Source organism: Ornithorhynchus anatinus, chromosome 5, assembly GCF_004115215.2.
Source record: "Ornithorhynchus anatinus isolate Pmale09 chromosome 5, mOrnAna1.pri.v4, whole genome shotgun sequence".
NCBI lineage: Eukaryota > Metazoa > Chordata > Mammalia > Monotremata > Ornithorhynchidae > Ornithorhynchus > Ornithorhynchus anatinus.
In genome coordinates, this window is record NC_041732.1 from 67,247,599 (window position 1) to 67,263,261 (window position 15,663).

At 46.1% G+C, this 15,663-nt stretch overlaps 1 protein-coding gene across 3 annotated transcripts in view; it reads left to right on the forward strand.

The window, feature by feature from the left end:
- Window positions 1-15,663, forward strand: part of MTOR (mechanistic target of rapamycin kinase) — a 135,428-nt gene extending 119,765 nt beyond the window's left edge. For all 3 annotated transcript variants that reach the window (XM_029064521.2, XM_029064522.2, XM_039912075.1), the window contains 14 exons: window positions 293-427; window positions 818-992; window positions 1,763-1,898; window positions 3,002-3,149; window positions 3,677-3,799; window positions 4,171-4,253; window positions 5,977-6,049; window positions 7,742-7,816; window positions 8,116-8,251; window positions 9,040-9,105; window positions 10,481-10,561; window positions 11,801-11,881; window positions 12,616-12,721; window positions 14,664-15,663. In XM_029064521.2, coding sequence (XP_028920354.1) covers window positions 293-427; window positions 818-992; window positions 1,763-1,898; window positions 3,002-3,149; window positions 3,677-3,799; window positions 4,171-4,253; window positions 5,977-6,049; window positions 7,742-7,816; window positions 8,116-8,251; window positions 9,040-9,105; window positions 10,481-10,561; window positions 11,801-11,881; window positions 12,616-12,721; window positions 14,664-14,679 — 1,434 coding nt within the window. In that variant the 3' untranslated portion in view covers window positions 14,680-15,663. The remainder of the gene's footprint in view (window positions 1-292; window positions 428-817; window positions 993-1,762; window positions 1,899-3,001; window positions 3,150-3,676; window positions 3,800-4,170; window positions 4,254-5,976; window positions 6,050-7,741; window positions 7,817-8,115; window positions 8,252-9,039; window positions 9,106-10,480; window positions 10,562-11,800; window positions 11,882-12,615; window positions 12,722-14,663) is intronic.

Genomic DNA, 15,663 nt, shown 5'->3' on the forward strand with positions numbered 1-15,663 from the left:
AAATATGACTGAATGAATCAATTCATTAATGTTATCCATCCCCTGCCTCTAGGTTTGTTTAACCTAAGAAATCCAAACAGTAGGGTTGGTTTATGGTTCTTAAAGCTCTTCAGGGTTGGGGATTCGTTAATTTCCCTTCTCGATCCATTCCGTGCTTTAATACCATCTGTCCATCAGAAAACATCACTCTAATACCCGGGGAGAGCCTAGAGAGAGCCTGCGGGTCTGCAGATTGCTTTGGCAAGTCCCCCGATGATTGGCGAGACATTATCTTCCCTCACCTTTCTCCCAGGCATATGGTCGGGATTTGATGGAGGCTCAAGAGTGGTGCCGGAAGTACATGAAATCTGGGAACGTCAAGGACCTAACGCAGGCCTGGGATCTCTATTATCACGTGTTCAGGAGGATCTCAAAACAGCTACCTCAGGTAAAAGAAGGAGCTAGAGCTCTGCCGGGGATCTACTAGAGTGAGCTGGCAGCGTTCCATAGACATGTAATTAGCACCAGTGCAAGTACTGACCAGCGACTGGGAAGTGAACACAGACCTTTATTTTAATTGCAGTAAAAACGAATCGTCCGAATGACAGGTTATCTAAACTGAGGCTACTACAGGTCATCAAACGACCAAGTTCAAATAACTCAACAAAATTGGTCAAGTACTTCTGACCCAGGTCAAGCCATTTTCTTCTGCCATCCAAAGTTTCAGTGATCTAAACTGGCTCGAGTCCCAGTTAATTCAGAGAGTGGACTTTCAACTGGCCATTTGAATTCTTCTGGGCAGGGATGAAACGAAATCTTTTTCTGTGTTTCTCCTCAGCTTACTTCCTTGGAGTTGCAGTACGTGTCCCCCAAACTCCTGATGTGCCGGGACCTTGAATTAGCCGTGCCGGGAACCTACGATCCCAACCAGCCCATCATCCGCATTCAGTCCATAGCACCTTCTTTGCAGGTCATCACATCCAAACAAAGGCCCAGGAAGTTGACATTAATGGGTAAGAGTCATCATAAGCGGATCCCCTCGTCTGCTGACTCAAGATGATTCAGGTGCAAAAACATCATGACTTGGTCGGGGTGAGCCCCTCCTCTGCTTCCTTGAGGGAAGATTAGTGATCTCACTGGAAATGGCTATTGGGAAGCGGAGAAGGAACCTCTTCCCAAACACTCCCAACCCTCATCACCCCATTGTACCTTTTTTGAGCCCGAGGCCCAAATCTCCTCCCCCTGGTCTCGGTTCATTTACCCACTCGGTTGTGGATCTGGAAGTACAGGAAGAACAATCAAAATGGAGAAATGAGAGCTGAGGAGAACCACCGAACGGGGTGGGGGAGGAGTAAGACTTGTGGGCCGGAGGGGAGGGAGGGTGAGAAAGCCGCATAGAAGTTCCTGAGGTGCTCTCAAAATTTCCAGGTTCTAGTAAGTCTTCATATTTGTGCTTTTTGTTTCTTTCTGGAAATTCCCCTGAAAAATAAACGTGAGCTTTAAGATGGGAGTTCTTGATTTGACAGAAAGGTAGTTTGGCAGTGAAGGTAGTTTAAATGCTGGAATGGGTGGCCAAAGGTGTCTGTGAATACTTCCCTGGATATGTTTAGTAGACTTTCATCGGAGTGAAATGGAGTGAGCGTGGCCCTCAGTAGAAGCTGGGAACTGGACTAGATGGCCTCTCAGGGCCCCTTCCCAGACCCGTGATGCTGTCCCTGCCCATCGTGCTCCTATCATCCAGGTCCTACTTCCAACCCTCCCCCTTCCCTCCTTTCCATTACAGGCAGCAACGGCCATGAGTTTGTCTTCCTTCTGAAGGGCCACGAGGACCTCCGACAGGACGAACGGGTGATGCAGCTCTTTGGTCTGGTTAACACCCTTCTGGCCAACGACCCGACCTCTCTGCGGAAAAATCTCAGGTACCTGGGTCAAGAGAAGGGGGTGGAAAATAGCAGAAGACTGAGAGAATTTCCAGTCCGCCCCCATTTCTGGGCAAGCATTCGGTGCTCAGAAGAAATAGGTAGAGTTGTTGACGTAGTGTGACTGGACTATAAACTCGCCAAACAAATTTCAGTGTGATGGAATCCCATGGGCGGGCTGTCTCTACCATTCCTTGGATCGTCCAGCACTGTGCATTCCCACCCCACACCCCTGCAGCACTTATGTACTTCATTCAATCGTATTTATTGAGCACCTACTGTGTGCAGAGCACTGTACTATATCCTTGTACTCATTTGCTTCCCTGACCTATAACTTACTGCCTGTCTCCCACGTTAGACTGTAAACTCCTTGAGGGTAGAAGTCATATCTACCAGCTCTATTGTAGCTTCCCGAGAGCTTAGTGCTCTACACAACGTGTGTCTCAAGACCTGAAAAATAGATACCCCTTGAGAGAACATAACAGTGGTAAGCAACATGGCCTAGTGCATGGAACAGGGGCCCGGGAGTCAGAAGGTCATGGATTCTAATCCTGGTTCCTCCACTAGTCTACTGTGTGACCTTGGGCAAGCCACTTAACTTCTCTGAGCCTCAGTTCCCTCGTCTGTAAAATGGGGATTAAGACTGGGAGCTCTAAGTGGGACAGAGAGTGTGTCCACCTCGATTATCTTGTATCTGTCCAAGCGCTTAGAAGAGTGCCTGGCACATAGTAAGTGCTAAACAAATGCCATTATTATTATTATTATAACACTTTTTCATTTCCTCCTCTGCTAAATTAAGATTCAGTTCCCCCTCACTAATCTCCTAATTCCAAATATTATCAGTCGCCTGGTTGCTATGGCAACTCAGCAAATTGCCACTCGCTTACTTCTCTAAGCCAGGTAACAGTGTACATTGGACGAGTAGAGGCATCTGTTACTTCCATTCGTTCTGTTTCGAGTACATCCCCTGCGAAAGAGCGGGCCAGAAAAAAATAATTGTGTGGCTTGCCGATTTTTTTTTTTTTTTTTTTTGGTCTGTTATGCTCTGCTCTGCTCTGCTCTGCTATGCAGTGGCCCTTCCCATCTCCGCTTGTCTTTTTCAGCATCCAGAGGTACGCCGTCATTCCCTTATCTACCAATTCAGGCCTAATTGGCTGGGTCCCCCACTGCGACACTTTGCACGCGCTCATCCGGGATTACAGGGAGAAGAAGAAGATCCTTCTTAATATCGAGCATCGCATCATGTTGCGGGTAAAGGATCCAACCACCCATCTTATTTGGGGTTATAATAGGCAGACCTTACATTCCAGGGAGCAGGCGAAGTCCTTGTCAACTCACCTTGCGCCTCTGTCTCTTGAAAACCTACCGTGCTGTTATTAGCCTTTGAAGAAATATTAGTGGAGTGTACTCTGCCTAATGAAAACTAAAGCAAAAGGGAAAAAAACACCCTCGGAAAACCGAGGGCCCCAAAGGTCCTCTTGATTTGCTTTGAGTGAGATCAAAAAATGACTTTCCACTCACAAGGATGGGTAATAAAGGCCAACATTTAGGATCGTGTGTACTTGGTTGACTGTAGAGTAAAATGGTGTAGGCTATTACATCGGAAGTCTTCTGAGACCAATCTTCCACTTCAGATGGGGTCTTGTTTTTTGCCCCCCATGGGATCTACATTTCACCAAAATGGAATTCTCCCAAGGGGGTTCATTTTGAATAGGTCTCTTGGAATATGGGGGCAAGAAGCTGGGCCCCTGCTGAATGGCGTGTGTGTCTTGATTTAGATGGCTCCAGATTACGACCACTTGACTCTGATGCAGAAGGTGGAGGTATTTGAACACGCCGTCAATAACACTGCAGGAGATGATCTAGCCAAACTGCTGTGGCTAAAAAGCCCCAGCTCTGAGGTACATCAAGTTTCTTTGGGGCTTGAGCTGCCCTTTTCTCTCCCTCTCTGAGCCCTGTTTTCCTCTGAATCGGTTTCTGTGTGTGTCTGCGTCTGTGTGTGTATGTGTGCGTGCTAGGTTATGGATATTTGCGTAGTTTGGGTCTTCCAAAGAAAGGAACTTCCACTAGCACTTTGCTGTTTTTCGCTCTGTCACTGTGCTTCCGCTAAGAGAGTGTTTGGGCTCAGTGGGGAGAACTGAGAGGGGCCTCCTCCTTCGGGCTTGCTTGGAAGTTTGGATTCTTAGCTTGCCCTGCTGTCCTGAATGGGTTTAAAAAGGAGGCTGCAGCTCTCCGAGGCCTTCGGTTCACTCAATCTCTATACTGTTTTTAGGTGTGGTTTGACCGAAGAACCAATTACACCCGTTCTTTAGCTGTCATGTCGATGGTTGGGTATATTTTGGGCTTAGGAGACAGGTGAGTGAATCGATTTGGTTTCCTGTATTGTCAGCGCTATACCTTTTCCATCCCAGTTTGAGACCGAACACATCTCCTTTGACTCTCCTGAGGGCTTTTGTGATTGGATAACAGTAATAATAAGAAGAAGAATTATGTATGTTAAGCATTAAGTGCCAAGCACTGGACTCAGTGGTGAGGCAGGTATAGGATAATAAGATCAGACCCAAGTCTCTGACGGCTCGCAGTCTAGGGGAGAAAGAGAACCTGTATTTAATCCCCATTTTACAATGAGGAAGCTGAAGCACAGAGAAGTTAATTGACTTGCCCAGACTCTCCAGCAGGTAGGTGGAGCCCTGACTAGATCCCAAATGTCCCTATTCCCAGTCCTGTGCTCTTTCCCCTCAGGCATACTGCTTCATAATTAGCTGTGATTGGTTTGCTGTTCCCAGTTTTACAAGACAGCCTTCTTAGCTCTGAGTTGCCGTATTAAAATGGATCTCACAGCATGATCTCACAGACTTCAGACCTAAGGGGAAGCAGCATGGCCAAATGGAAAGAACCCAGACCTGGGAGTCTGCCAATTGCTGACTGTGTGACTGTGGGCAAGTCACTTCACTTCTCTGTGCTTCAGCTTCCTAGTTCCTAGTTTCCTCAACTATAAAATGAGGATTCTCTTTCCTACTCTGACTGGGAGCCGCATGTGGGACAGGGACTGTGTCTAGTCTGTTGAATTTGTATATTCCTCAGCACTTAGAACAGTTCTTGACACAAAGTAAGCACTTAAATGCTTTAAAAAAATTCAAAGGATATGTTTTCCTCCTTGCTGTAAATGTTAAAAAGGTATAAATAGCACCATAGCAACTAAATAACGGGCATCCTAAAGACACAAATACTAAGTTTGCTCAGAGTCAGGGATGACAGGGGAAATTAAATTGCAGGTCCGAGGCCTAATCACAATTACTTGAGTTCAGTGGGTATCCACAGACTCTTAAACTTCCTTGGTGAGTGAAGTAACTTCAAAAAACAGTACATGCCACAGAGTATTCCAGAGAAAGAAAATTGCAGGTGACTTAAGAACCACTCACCCAGTCAGCTGGTAAAGCTCACTGAAAAATCACATTTAAAAGAAATTGTTTCCTTTTTTTTCCCCCATCTTTAATTCTAACCATCTAGAATTAAAACCAGTCATCCTGGATTTTCCAGTCACTTTAATAAATTTCACCCCAAATGAGAATTTACGGTTCTATTTAGGATCGCTTGAGTATAGATAAAGAGAAGCAGTGAGTTCAACCCTCAGATACCTCATTTGTTTCTCTTCCTAGTGTATTACCTCCTCACTCTGAATTCCAAGTGCATTTTTCTCCCAGGCTGAAAAATAATCTTTTCCTGGAGTAAGCGATTCATTCTCTTTTCACCTGCCAAAAAAATTTGCAAGGGAAATTCAGAGTATCCGTTTACACAGAACTGATCTGAGAGGCCTCAGGCCCGAGGATGAGGAGCCGTCCAGTAACTGCCCACCAGCAATTACAGGGCCTTGTCACTCCAAGATGGAAGCCCCGCTGAAAGGCTGTTTATTATGGGACCAAAGACCTCTGGAAAGCAAATTATTACAGGGTGCCTCTTGGCTCTCTCAGATAAATACTCATTTCAGTTGTTGGCTGTCATGTACTTGCTGATTCATCTACCTGAGCCACTCTAATCACCTGTCCCTCGGACTTTCTCCTCTGTCCTGTGAATAAAGGCACCCATCCAACCTGATGCTGGACAGGCTAAGCGGAAAGATCCTGCACATTGACTTTGGAGACTGTTTTGAGGTGAGCCCCCAGATGGAAATTCATCTTCAGAGCTCTCATCTCTGATCCCACCACAGGGCGATAGAGCTGTCTGGCAAACTGCGGGACGGCAGTTCTCCATTTCCTTCTTGAGATGCTGGGGCAGCACTGGTTGGAATAACCCTGGGTTCACTTGAAAGCGGGCTCCTTTGGGGGGTCTAATTCTCTTCTCCCTTCCTCCATCTCCCTTCTTTTCCTTGTTCTGAGCCCCACAGAACTATGGGCAGAAGCTCCATGGAAGGGAAGTGTAGTTCCTGGAGGAATTTTCAGGACTGAATGATTCATTTTTTCATTTTTTTTCACTTTTTTTTTGGTTTTTTCGCATTTTTTTTTTCATTTTTTCGTGGGTTTTATTTTGAATTTTTTTCGCAATTTTTTCGTGTTTTTTTCACGATTTTTTCGTTTCTCACCTTTCCTTTGTCCTCCCACATGGAGCCCCTCCGGGAGGATGATTCTTACCCTGTGAGCTTAGGCAGAATAGCACCGTCTTTCCTCTGTCCTCCCACCCCAAGATAAAAGAAGCGATCAAATATTATTAGAGAAGCAGCATGGCCTAGTGGAAGGAGCTTGAGCTTGGGAGTCAGAAAGACCTGGGTTCTAGTCCCGACTCCGCCATTTGTCTGCTGTGTGACCTTGGGCAAGTCATATAACTTCTCTGGGCTTCAGGTTCCTCACCTGTAAAATGGGGATTAAAACTGTGAGTCCCATGTGGGACAGGGACTGTAGTAATAATAATAATAATTATGGTATTTGTTAAGTGCTTACTCTGTGCCAGGCACTATACTAAGCTCTGGGAGATATACAAGGTAATCGAGTTGGACACAGTCCCTGTCCCAAAGAGGGCTCCCAGTCTTCATCCCCATTTTACAGATGGGGTAACTGAGGTCCAGAAAAGTAAAGTGATTTGTGCAAGATCACAAAGACAAGTGGCAGAGCTGGCGTTAGAACCCAAGTCCTTCTGACTCCTGACCTGTCCTCGATCCACTAGCCCTCACCGCTTCTCTATTTAACCAACCCAATTACCTTGTATCTACTCCCACACTTAATAAAGAGCCTGCCATATACTACACGCTTAGCAAACACCACAGTTATCATTATTATCATTATTGTTATTATTCAGCCTCCTATTTCTGGCATTCAGATGTGGAACGTCCTCACAGTTTATGTGGAAGTGGTTTCATTCTTGCCAACTCTCCTCTAGCTGTTAAATCTGCCAAATGTCCTTAAACCAAAGATGGATCAGACAGTCCATTTGTTTTATTTAAAACTAGTCTCCTCCACCCCCATCATTAAAGAAGCTCCGTAAATGGAAAGATTGATGAAATCCACATTCTCTTTCACTCAGTTGCAATTAATGATGACTTGCCGTGGACCAGTATTTGCCAACATGTTTTAAAGTACTGAGAAAAGGGAGTTGAGGCTCCATTCCTTTTCTTATCTCTGTTGGTTGATCCCTGGCAACTTGCAAGATTTACAAATCCGATCTGAATTCCTGTCCTAATCTCCTTCGGTGTCTCCCTCTAAATCCAGGTTGCTTCTGGTCATATTCCCTATTGGAGATTTATGGCCTCATTTGCCAGTGATTCAGAATAAGCCCAAGAAAGCTACCCCTCAGGACCTGATTTCTGCCTTAAAAGGAGGGAGTTAATTATTCTTCTCCCCATTTATTCATAGGTTGCGATGACCAGAGAGAAGTTCCCAGAGAAGATTCCATTTAGACTGACGAGAATGTTGACCAATGCAATGGAGGTAAGGAGTTGATATTGATTTACTGGTCAGATTGGGATTTACTGGGAAGGAACTTGGAAAAGTGAAACGTCTCTCTTGCTGCTGTCCGATGCATTTCCTACTGTGGGGAAGGAAATACTCATCCAGGTGCTCCTTGTTTGGGTAGATGGGGTCCTGATTCCTCGCCGCCTAACCCTCTGTGTCCCCCAAGCACCAGTGATGTTGCCAGAGGTATTTTGGGAGGAGCTTCTGTTCCGGAGAAAGTTTGAGCCTGGTGTCTTCGTTCCCCCTGCTCATCCGGTTCTTTATCTTTTCTCAAGGTGACTGGCCTCGACGGAAACTACAGAATCACCTGTCACACCGTAATGGAGGTTCTCCGTGAACACAAAGACAGTGTGATGGCGGTGCTGGAAGCCTTCGTTTATGACCCCTTATTGAACTGGAGGCTGATGGATAGTGAGTATGAGAGAGTGCTTGGAGCAAAGAGGCCCGACTTGGTCTAACTGTCCTCACACCTCAAGCCCGTCCGTTCCGTCAAACGGCTACACCTGGCTAAAAGAAGTGCTTTCAAAGGCACGGCCCTGTGGTGTGTATCTCAAGGTCTCATAGATGTCTTTGACCAGAGTGAAAGCGCTGAACACAATTGGAACTGCTGTTCGGTTATTAATCACCACCAAAAACATTTGCACGATCTGTTGTAATAATACGAATGACTACCGGTGAGTTATTTGGTGACTCTTCATGTAAACCCTTGAGAAAGTTGGAGGTCTTTTTCAACCTTGAACAGCATTAAAAGAAAGAAGAGGAACAAAAGCACCACTTGTCCCGAGTGGCTGGTTCCTTTTACCTTCCAAAGATAGGGGCTTCAATTCATTCATTCATTCAGTCGTATTTATTGAGCACTTACTGGGTGCAGAGCACTGTACTAAGCTCTTGGAAAGTATATTCCGGCAACAGAGACAGTCCCTACCCAAAAACGGACTCACAGTCTAGAAGGGGGAGACAGACAGCGAAACAAAACAAGTAGACAGGCATCAACCCTTTCCTATGTTTCTAAGTTTTGCCCTGACTGTGGAGTGCCAGTATATTAAGAATGAAATTCTTTGAAATTGGATGCTTCCCTCGTCCTAAGTGCCACAACTGCTCTCTGGAGGCATAGTGTCCTCACGATTCTGAGAGTACATACACCAAGTTTGCCTCAAGACAAAGCTCTAAACACTCTTAAACTCTATTTTTTTCTTCAGCAAACACAAAAGGCAATAAGCGATCACGAACAAGGACAGACTCCTACTCAGCCGGCCAGTCTGTAGGTGAGTGAATCATACGAGAAGATTTGGATTTCATTCTCTGGCATTTCTGGAGAAGGGCAAGCTTTTTCATAGCCATTTAAATAGTTTGGAATCCTTTGTCACCCCTGTATCAATCAGTCAGTCATATTTATTGAGTGCTTTCTGTGTGCAGTGCACTGTAACAATAATAATTATGGTATTCCTTAAGCGCTTAGTATGTGCCAGGTGCTTTTCTGAGCATTGGACTGTACTAAGCATGTGGGAAAGTACAATATAACAGATTTGGTGGGCAGGTTCCCTTCCTACCACGAGCTTAGTCTAATCAGAAACTGCATCAAAATTGAATTTTAAAGTACTGCCCAGGGTTTTCCAGAAAGCAGTTGGGATTTTGGTTCTTTCCAGGTAACATCTGTGCTGAGTCATTACCAAAAGATGATTCTGGTGTCTCTCGGAGCACTCAGACTTATACATCTTAGGGCTTCTCATGATATTGAAAACCCCAAGTCTCAGAAATCATCTGTAATTTCTGTTCTCCCTCCCAAAGGGAACCTGCACCTCTTTAATTTTAAAAACCAGTTAAAATTGTGACTTCGCCACTGTCCTCGCCGTCGATGTTTGAGTGCCTACTCGGTGTAAAGCCCATTCAAGCCAGTTTATTTCAGCCGTTAGGGAAAAGGCATACTCATCTAATTCAGTCTTAATATCAATCACTCCTTGATGGACCTCGTCACGGTACCCAGTCTTCCCGACCAGCGTTCTCTTGTGTGACACAGTTCAGAAGATTTTTGCCTTTCGGCAGTAGCAGTAACATTGAATTGGCACGTCAGGGAACCGGAGAGTTTTTGATAATGCTGTTTGACACAGTTGAGTAACAGAGGTTATGGCTTTTAACACCTTTTATGGAATTCTCTTTATTCTCCCCTCATCTGCCAAGTGCCCTTAACATTTGAATGAGACATTGAGGTCGGAGGAACCACCTCTTCTTTCTAAATAGAAACGGGCAGTGTTGGCCTTAACCTGATCTTCTCACTCTCATTTGGAGAGATTCTCATGTTCATTCTCCCCTCATCTGGGGTGATTCTGGGGAAAACCTTGGGCTCTCCTAAGTGTTGTGCTTCCTTCCGGAGAGACACCCCTGGAGCAAGCTAAAGAGAACTGCCCGATCAGGCAAAGCCACTCACTTTTTTCATCATCAGCCAAAAAAGCTTCTTCATTGTTCCTCCCCTGTTGGGTCATTGACAGGGGGTCTAAGAATATGATAAGATTTTTCGCCCACCCCAGTGAGAAGAAGTCCCATTCTTCAGGATTAGGAACATAGCAGCAGGAAATGAGACTCTCGTGACCACACTGTGTTCTTACTGTCTGACTCTATTCATGCTATTTCATTTCCCTTTAGAAATGCTGGATAGTGTGGAGCTTGGCGAAACCGCCCACAAGAAAACTGGGACCACAGTGCCTGAATCCATCCATTCTTTCAGTAAGTCCAGCCCTTAAGATGTTTCACTGTGGGAAATCCCACAAACAGCATCAGTCATCCTGTGGGCAGCAGCCAGGGTGAGTCACCCGCCCACATGGAACAGAAACATCCCATGAATTTGTCTTCACCTTCTAATGACCTAAGTATCCAAGAAAAAAGACCCCAAAATGCCAACTACTCACTTTTAGAAGAAAAGATTCTTGGCTGAACTCACTACCAGTATGGGTACGGCTTAAGACAGGTGTGTGACCAACCCAGAATTCGTGTAAAGGTCGTAATGGTGGTGTTGGTTAAGCGCTTACTATGTGCCAGGCACATATATATATACTCAACTGTATATATTTTCGTTACCCTATTTATTTTGTTAATGAATTGTACATCGCCTTGATTCTATTTAGTTGCCATTGTTTTTACGAGATGTTCTTCCCCTTGACGCTGTTTAGTGCCATTGTTCTTGTCTGTCCGTCTCCCCCGATTAGACTGTAAGCCCGTCAAACGGCAGGGACTGTCTCTATCTGTTGCCGACTTGTTCATCCCAAGCGCTTAGTACAGTGCTCTGCACATAGTAAGCGCTCAATAAATACTATTGAATGAATTGAATGAATGAATGAACTGTACTAAGCGCTGGGATCGATACAGGCTAATTGGGTTGGACACGATCCCTGTCCCACATGGGGTTCCCAGTCTTAATCACCATTTGACAGATGAGGTAACTGAGGCACAGAGAATTAAAGCGACTTGCCCACGGTCACAGCAGACAAGTGGCAGAGCCGGGATTAGAACCCAGCTCCTTCTGACTCCCGGGCCCGTGCTCTATCCATTAGGCCATGCTGCTTCTCTTGAAATAGTAGTAGTGATCGTATTTATTAAGCGCTTGCTGCGTACCAAGCACGGTACTAAGCACTGGGAGAGACTGCACGGGAGGGAATTAGACACAGTCCCTGTCCATGGGGGGAACGCGCTCGGGTTTCTGATCGCAGTCACCGTTGCCAGCAGTTGGGTACTTCTTTCGGTAGTTTCTTTCAGCCGTTCGAGGCCAGTCACCTTGAGAAAAGCTAGCCCGTTCCCGATGGTCTTGGGTCAAACCGACCTGCCCTCCGCTCTGCTGTTGCCTTCCCTCTGTCTACAGCTATTAGGCAATGGTTAAAGTTGTATCCTTTTAGGAAGAGCAGAAAAGAATCAGTGGAACCCGCTGTGATTATTAGGCGTCTAAGAGTTACGTTCCATTTTCTTTTCCAGTTGGTGACGGTTTGGTGAAACCAGAAGCTCTGAATAAGAAAGCTATTCAGATTATTAATAGGGTTCGAGATAAACTCACCGGTGAGTACTTGCTTGTGTGTGTGTCGGGGGAAATATAGACTTTGCAGAGTAAATAGAATATTTTCAAGTAGGTGGTCGGCTCCGTCTTCAGCCTTGCCGATAGGACTTAGACTTTTACGACCGATCTAATTGGCAGCCCTATCCTGTTTCTCTGAGGTTAGCACTTGAGAATCTTCTCTGGCCCTTTTTGCCAACCGCAAACCTGCAACGGCAGTATTGCCCAATGATATGTGGACAGCTCTAACTACCACGTCTGCAGTTTGGCCCCTTTGGCTGACATTTTAGCAAATCCAGAAAAGGTGTTCCTTAAGCACAGAGTCATGGCCACATCATTTTCTTCCTCAGCTAAATTCAGGTGAAGGTTTGAGTGCTTTCTGAGGGGTAGAAGCGGAGGGGGAAGGAAAGAGATACTATCCCAGGAAGCAAATTAACCGAAATACCTCTGGGAGCCACGGATGCACAAAATCAACACCACCACAGAACTGAACCCAAAGAAGAAGTCTAAGGCGGGTGGTGGGAAGATTCGCATCTCTTTATAGCTTCAAAATATAGTACCGTCACATAATCCAAGACACTTAAGGGAGTTCAAAACTCCCTACCCAGCAAGTACGTTGAACCAAAATGAGGATTTTTTTGGTTATCGGCCCCCAGGAAGTGACACCGGGGAGCCCGGGAATTCTTCACTGACCTTATAAGGACCCAGTCTAAATGTCTGACTGATTCGACTCTCACAGGTCGGGATTTCTCTCACGACGAGACCTTGGATGTTCCCACACAAGTGGAGCTGCTGATCAAGCAGGCGACTTCCCATGAGAACCTGTGTCAGTGCTACATTGGCTGGTGAGGGCAATATAAGGGCTCCGTCTCAAAAACAAGCTCTCAGGCTAGAGCTGGGAAACCCAGAAACTACAGCAGGCGCAGAGATCTGCGACACCTGAAGGAAGAAATTCCTGTGAGGCACCTCGAAGGTTGCTTGCTCAATACTGCCGTCTGCATTAAGTCGTCTGTTTCTGAAGAAGCAGCGTGACCTAGGGGAAAGAGCACGGGCCCGGGAGCCAGAGGACCTGGGTTCTAATCTTGGCTCTGCCACTTGCCTGCTGTTGATCTGGAGCATGCAACTTAACTTCTCTGTCTCAGTTTCCTCTTTTTTTGCCATTTCTTAAGCATCTATCTGTCCAGCACTCTTCTAAGCGCTGGGGTAGATGCGAGTTTGTCGGGTCAGACGCAGTCCCTGTTCAGCACAGGGCTCCCATTCTAAATAGGAGAGAGAACATCCACATTTTACTGTGGAGGAAAATGAGGCATAGAAAAATCAAGTGATCTGCCCAAGGTTGCACAGCAACCAAGTGGTGGAGCCGGGATTAGAACCCCAGTCCTCTGACTCCCAGGCCCGTGCTTTGTCTATAGGCCATGCTGCTCATTTGTAAAATGGGGATTCAGTACCTGTTCTTTTCAATCATTCATTCATTCAATAGTATTTATTGAGTGCTTACTGTGTGCAGAGCACTGTATTAAGCGCTTGGAAAGTACAATCTGCAACAGATAAGAGACAATCCCTACCCAACAACGGGCTCACATTCTTCCTACTTAGACTGTGAGGCCCATGTGGGATGACGACTGTGTTCATTCAGATTATGTTAAAATTATAATAATGTTGGTATTTGTCAAGCGCTTACTATGTGCCAAGCACTGTTCTAAGCGCTGGGGTAGATACAAGGTAATCAGGTGGTCCCACGTAGGGCTCACAGTCTTCATCTTCATTTTACAGATAAGGTAACTGAGGCACAGAGAAGTTAAGTGACTTGCCCAAAGTCGCACAGCTGACAGGTGGCAGAGCCGGGTTTAGAACCCATGACCTCTGACTCCCAGGCCCGGGCTCTTTCCACTGAGCCATGCTGCTTCTCCCCAGCCCTTTGCACATAGAAAGTGCTTAAATACTAGTAGTAGTAGTAGTATTGTTCTTGTTGTTTTCATCATTATTATGCGATGTACATGTTTACCATGGCAAAATATAGGCATCCTCGATATCATCCTCTTCCCAAGTGTTTGTTGAGCACTCTCTTAGACCAGAGCATTGAAATAGGGGCTTAGGAAACCGTGAAAGAAGATGAAAGATTCCCATGCAGAGTTCAAATTGTTAAGGGGAGAAAAATTCAACTTCTTAAATTTGTTCTGTAATTCTCAGTAGTGAAAGAACAAATATACAAGAAAAGTAACAAATAGCCAGAAGGAGATCAGTTCAGAGCTATTAGTGGACCTTGTACCATGAGTAACCAAGGTTCAACTGAAAGGGATTTTTAGGGGAGAGTTTTGGAAAGGGGATTGCTCATTACAGTGCTTCGCACACAGTTTAGGGCTCAGTATTTATCACTGATCGATTGATTTCCACTGATATTGATCTGTAATGGGAGCGGAGCGGAAAAAGAAGAGTACCAGGAGAAGATGGGGCAAGAGCCAGCCCCTGGTCAGTGTTTGAGGCCTTCGAAGTCACACTGTCAGCCTTGTTCCTGCTCTTTGCCCCCCAGCCTTGCTTGAAGTGTGTAGTGCAGTGCTCCGCACACCATAAGTGCTTGAAAGATACCAACGATTGGTTGAAGGTGGGCCGGACTGACAACCGAACGTTCTTCTGGGAAACCGAGCAAGGCTCGTTTTCTGAAGGGACGTGGGTTTCTGGTGGAAGACGATCGGTGCTGCCTCAGAGGCGATTAGACCTTGGCGGTTCCCGGCTTAACGACTCTGGTTCGGAAAAATAAGAGCTCCTTTTTTTCTCCCTTCTTCTTAGGTGTCCATTCTGGTAACAGACGGTCCCGAAATACCCAGCGCTTTTCTCCGGAGGCTTTTCACTTCCAAAGTATACTTCCACTAAATTGAAAACCATGGACCGGACATTAACTTTCCTCAGATGTTTTGAAATGTAAATGAAAAGAACTACTGTATATTAGGAGTTGGTCTGAGCCAACTCTATAGCTGCTGTTGAAGAACATACACATCGTCAGAAATACAAGACTTGATTGGGTTCCCAGGACAGCGAAGGGTAACTATACCACGTAAACAAAGCACTTGGTCTCTGGAGACGGACGATCCATAAATTGAGAAATACGGGTTTGTCGTGACTCAGTCAATGCAAATACCTGCCGACGGGAGAACGGTTCCGCCGGCACTGGACCCACGGATGCCGCCGATTCGGTTCCACCAGGAGGTCTCGGGAGGGCGGGAAAGAAATTGGGGATGCCGGCCGCTAAGGAAGAGGGAGAAACCGAGATCATCACTTTGGCTCATCCCATTACCTCAGTTGGTCCCCGGTCACCAGGTAGCACCTTCAGCTTAGGTCGGAGAAGGAGGGAAGGGTTTGCCTCCTGACCGCCCCGGGGAAGATGCAGCTGGCGCGCCCTGAAATCCACATCTGGCCCGAGGCCCCGGGCCATCAGGAGCAGAGGGCATCCGGGGCGCTGGCCTGTGGATGCCGGGACAAGGACAACGAGGGTTCATGCTGGAGTCTCCTTGTGACCCGGCGATCCCCACACGATCCAATGAGCAGTATTGGCAAGTAGGGAAAAGAGCAAGAGGCGGCTGCTCTGGGTTTTAAGCGCGGAAAGAGGAGGCGCCGTTCAATGGCAGTGGATGTTAAACTCAAGGAGACGGTCTGCTCCAAAGTGGTGATTTATGAATAAAACAAATATTCAACTAAATGCACAAAGTATGAAATGTAACCATGTCTAGATGCCATGTTGTAGCTGAACAATAATTTTGTGCCAATAAATGACACCAAAAGTTAAAGAAAA